The sequence below is a fragment of the Silurus aristotelis genome, assembly GCF_946808225.1.
Source record: "Silurus aristotelis genome assembly, chromosome: 1".
In the NCBI taxonomy this organism is placed as follows: Eukaryota; Metazoa; Chordata; class Actinopteri; order Siluriformes; family Siluridae; genus Silurus; species Silurus aristotelis.
In genome coordinates this window covers 2,541,026-2,546,025 of record NC_139574.1, presented here as the reverse complement: position 1 = coordinate 2,546,025, position 5,000 = coordinate 2,541,026, and the positions used below count along the sequence as shown (strand labels likewise).

At 39.7% G+C, this 5,000-nt stretch overlaps 3 protein-coding genes across 4 annotated transcripts in view; 1 reads left to right on the top strand and 2 right to left on the bottom strand.

The window, feature by feature from the left end:
* Positions 1-5,000, bottom strand: part of LOC310730354 (myelin-oligodendrocyte glycoprotein-like) — a 225,473-nt gene that overhangs the window by 60,419 nt on the left and 160,054 nt on the right. The gene's annotated exons all lie outside the window — the stretch shown is intronic.
* ift140 (intraflagellar transport 140 homolog (Chlamydomonas)) overlaps positions 1-5,000 on the top strand; it is a 40,434-nt gene that overhangs the window by 9,626 nt on the left and 25,808 nt on the right. For both annotated transcript variants that reach the window (XM_083544034.1, XM_083544033.1), the window contains one exon: positions 1-27. This exon is cut by the window's left edge and continues 173 nt beyond it. In XM_083544034.1, coding sequence (XP_083400160.1) covers positions 1-27 — 27 coding nt within the window. The remainder of the gene's footprint in view (positions 28-5,000) is intronic.
* tmem204 (transmembrane protein 204) overlaps positions 4,352-5,000 on the bottom strand; it is a 13,849-nt gene continuing 13,200 nt past the window's right edge. Inside the window, exon 3 of the mRNA XM_083549318.1 lies at positions 4,352-5,000. This exon is cut by the window's right edge and continues 1,399 nt beyond it. The gene's annotated coding sequence lies outside the window, so the exon portion shown is untranslated.

The window sequence follows — 5,000 nt, the reverse complement described above, 5'->3', positions numbered from 1 at the left end:
CTTCAGGGCCATCAAGCTCATCAAGAGGTGCCATGCGCACACACACACACACACACACACACCCACACACCAACACAAACACACACGTGCACGTGTGAACCTTGTGTGTCTCAATATGATGCTACCACCACTCCGCTTCAGTATGTGGACCAATTCAGGGGGGGGTAGATATTTAAGGGGCACTTAGAGTAGATATTTAAATATCTAAGTGAGGATATTTTCCATTGTACACATGAACCATATTATTAGCTGTTTGGTGTAACAAACACACACACACACACACACACACAATGACACACCCACACACACTCATGTCTAAAAGCATCACAGTGTGGCACCGATGCCATTGTCCTGCGCTGAATAGCTGAATATTTGAAGTTCTTCTCATTACAAGTGTGTGTGTGTGTGTGTGTGTGTGTGTGTGTGTGTGTGTGTGTGTGTGTGTGTGTGTGTGTGTGTGTTGGAAGTTGTGTACTTCCCTAAATCATGCCGTAGACTGGAATAGCACATTTCCTATAGTGCCTGAACATGGCAGACGTGCAGAAGGGCACATGCCCACCACACACACACACGTCTAAAGGGTGTGTGTGTGTGTGTGTGTGTGTGTGTGTGTGTGTGTGTGGAAGGAAAAAGCGCCGTTAGGAAGTCGTACCCATTCATGAACAAATAAACAGAATAACATAACCCCCCAACACACAATGCTGGAAATACAGAAACCTTAATTCGAGTGTACAAAGACTGGTGTGGTTCTGGTTTTGGTTCTGGTTACGTTCAGGTGGACATGTTCTGACTGCCTGATGTTCAGAGATTAAATGGTTTGGAGCAAATAATTTTATGGTTTTAAATAACATCTGAGCAAGAAAAGAAATCAATAGAAATTCTGGATTGTAGGTTCAGGGTCAAGTTTCCTGTCAGGTAGAAAGAAAATTACATGAAAAATTCATGTCAGATGTTTTTCACCTTCTAAAACCTTCTAAAGCAGACTTGAACCTGGTTGAAGGTTTGCACACCCTAGTTCTCCTGAACCATGTTCTGTTTGTGAGTCTATTATTAAGTATTTTGCAAGATTTAACCTTCACACTTTATATAGTTCCTGGTAAAAAGTGTTTCTGAGACACAGGTGCATGTTCCTTTCGTTTCTATGCAACAAACTCGGTCATGTAAAGGTATGAAGATTTCCTTTGACCAAACAAATCTATAAATGTCCAGATGTTCCACATTATTTCTATTGATAAATCTTCTCTTAGCACGAAGAACAGCTTTAAACGCTTTCAGCATGTGGAAACTTTGTTTCCTCAAACGTTCAGCTCAAGACAACCGTTTGGAAGAATCTCAGCCCCAGGTGCCATTTCATGATACTCCACCACCATGCTTCACCGGGCCATGGATGGACATGGTGTTCTTTACAGTTTTCCTACACATTTAGTATGAAATATGTATGAAATTTGAATTGAGTTACTTCCAGGTCTGGATTAGTTTAGAAAAAAAGCAATTAAAGGCTTCGTCTTCACTAATCCGGAGAAATTTGAAAACACTCCGGCGTCCACACTTTCGTTTTTCAGTCTTTTCCCAAAGTCGCTCCTCCACACTGAAATGTCTGAAAAACCTTGCGTGTCTCAATGTGATGCTACCACCAACACGCTTCACTATGTGGACCATTACAGTACTGTGTGTGTAAGGATATTTTTCACTGTCGACATGAACCATATTATTGGCTGTTTGATCAAATCAAACTCACACACACACACACACACACACACACACACACACACACACACACACACACACACACACTCATGTCTAAAAGCATCACAGTGTGGCACCAATGCCATTGTCCTGCGCTAAATAGCTAAATATTTGAAGTTCTTCTCATTACTGTGTGTGTGTGTGTGTGTGTGTGTGTGTGTGTGTGTGTGTGTGTGTGTGTGTTGGAAGTTATGTACTTCCCTAAATCATGCCGTAGACTGGAATAGCACATTTCCTATAGTGCCTGAACATGGCAGACGTGCAGAAGGGCATATGCCCACACACGTCTAAAGGGACACATGCAAAAACAAAATAACAAATCCGAAAACACAACGACAATACAGACAAAATGGAAAGGGGAAAAGTCTTTTTTTAACTTATTTATTTTTAATTAACCAATTAGCCACATACAAACAACGTGTCAATAACAAATACAATTTACATTACAATACACAGAACAGGTGCATGAAAACACACATATATAAACTTATATTTAGGGATGAGAGGGAAAAAAAATAGATAAATAAATAAAATGTATAATACTACTACTACTACTACTAATAAAATTAAAGTAAAAAGTAAAATAAATAAACAGGGCTATGGTTTATTCTGTAAATCAGAATAAACAGGACAAAAGATGAATTGCATTTTCCTTTTTAATCACTTTAAGGGCTTTTGTGAAAGAAATAAACTCATTATAAAATGCAAAAAAAACCCGTTGGTTTCACTTTTAAGTATTTAGATTTTGTATATAAAATATTCCCTTTAGAAGTATTTTATTAACAAGAAAGTCGTCTTTGTTATTGTTCATTACAAGTCCAAAGATAATGTCCTTCAAAGTGAAATTTCTGGGGTTTGATGGGGAACGTTTGGGTGAAGCCAGTTATAGATATCAGACCATAAAGCGTCTGAGGTAACAGCCTGCAGCAGGAGAAAGTTGGAACGTATGTGTTAAAGTGTACAAACTAATCTTATGTCATGACTTACTACAGCTTCTCCAACATCACTGCATATGAATGTCCTATGTACTAACCTACTAATTTTCTCCTTGCTTCTGTTTACTTATATTTAAAAGTGCACTAATAAAAATAGTTTTTTTAGAACTTTACACAAGTACAAGAAAGAGTTATAAGATTTTTTTACCTTCTGTATATATTGATTTGTTATTGTTTTCTAATTTGTTATTTTGTTTTCGTGTTTGTTATTGTGTTTTGCACTTCTGTGCCACCGTAACATACCCCCCCAACACACAATGCTGGAAATACACTTTATTTTTATTGATAAATCTTCCCTTATCATGAAGAACAGCTTTAAACTCTCTCAGCATGTGGAAACTTCATTTCCTCAAACGTTCAGCTGAAATACTTTGCCAGCTCCAAGATGTTCTCACTAGTTGGAGATTTCTTTACCATCCAGTTCATCCCAGTGTCACTCCAGACGAGAGCTCTTCCTCATAACATCTGAGGACATTTTTCCTTGCCACAGACACCCCAGGCTTCATCATCAGGGATAAACACACATCATTCATTCATCATTAAATTCTGTAAAGCTGCTTTAAACAATGTCTGTTGTGAAAAGCGCAATAGAAATAAACTTGACTTCACTTGACTAAGTGTTTCCACACTGTTGATCTGCAGTCTGACTGACTGAGGCCAAATCTCTGATCTTTCTCCTGAAAGGCCGGTCCGTGAAAGTATTGTCCGACATTAATCCGGTCCGTGGTGCAAGAAAAGGTTGGGGACCACTGTTTTACAGGATTCCTACGCATTTTGAAAAAGCATAGAATTTGATTTGAGTGATTTTCCAGGTCTGGATTAGTATAGAAAAAAAAAAGAAGCGTTCCCCTGTTCAGGTTTCTTAAATATAACATTGAGAATTGGAGACATTTGAAAGCCCTCCGGCGTCCACACTTTCGTTTTCAGACGTTTCCCAGAAAGTCGCTCCTCCACATTAAAACATCTGAAAACTCTCACGTACACACACACTGCAAAAAAATTCTTTTTCAAACGTTTCCACTCTAGAGAGCATTTAGAGGCTGATCATGTGATGGATACGAGGCATGTTGTGATGTTTTTGGTCTCCTGGCAGGTTTTCTGGTCAGTTTTCCTCTCGTTTATTAGTCAGTTTAAATTTTTTTCATCTCCTCTGCATCCTGTTACTGCTGATGTCACATGTGAGGTGCTCCGTTTTATCCACAGACGTCACATTATAACACTGAAATAGGAACAAACAAAAATTGTGTGTGTGTGTCTGTGTGTGTGTGTGTGTGTGTGTGTGTGTGTAAAAGGGAAAAAAGAACAGGATTCAATGCAGGTAATGACAGATTTAGGGTAGCTATTGATGGCTATTTTCAGCCCACACACACACAAACACACACACACACACACACACAAACACACAAACACACACACACACACACACGGTGCTCTATTGTGCTGCACAAGTGACACATAGCCGGTTGGATTACTGGTTATCCAAGATCCTTCCTGGTCATGACTTCCAACCTTTGACCTCGAACAAGACAAGTCTGGACTTGTCTGAGTTTTAAACAGGCAGAAACACACACACACACACACACACACACACACACACAATCAGACAGACATCAGTTGTAATAAAGTTTATTATTATTGTGATTATATGTCGTTACTATGGAGTATGTCGTCCTGAAGAGGGTGAAGGGAGAGGGCTGTACAACGTGATGCTGTGCACGTGATAGTGTGCACGTGTGATAATATCTCCATTAATATTCTACTCAGTTCAATACTGGTACCATTAACTGACTAGTGACCACACGCTTCTGTGTGTCTACATTACTGACCTTCTGTCAAGTTCTACACCCTGGTAGTGACAAAACATTGAGGAAATGGACTGAGATGGGTTCAGAACCACACTGAGAAAGTGTGCTGAGATGTGTTCAGAACCACGATGAGAAAGTGGACTGAGATGTGTTCAGAACCACGATGAGAAAGTGGACTGAGATGTGTTCAGAACCACGATGAGAAAGTGGACTGAGATGTGTTCAGAACCAGGATGAGAAAGTGGACTGAGATGTGTTCAGAACCACGATGAGAAAGTGGACTGGGATGTGTTCAGAACCACGATGAGAAAGTGGACTGAGATGTGTTCAGAACCACGATGAGAAAGTGGAATGGGATGTGTTCAGAACCACGATGAGAAAGTGGACTGAGATGTGTTCAGAACCACGATGAGAAAGTGGAATGGGATGTGTTCAGAACCACGATGAGAAAGTG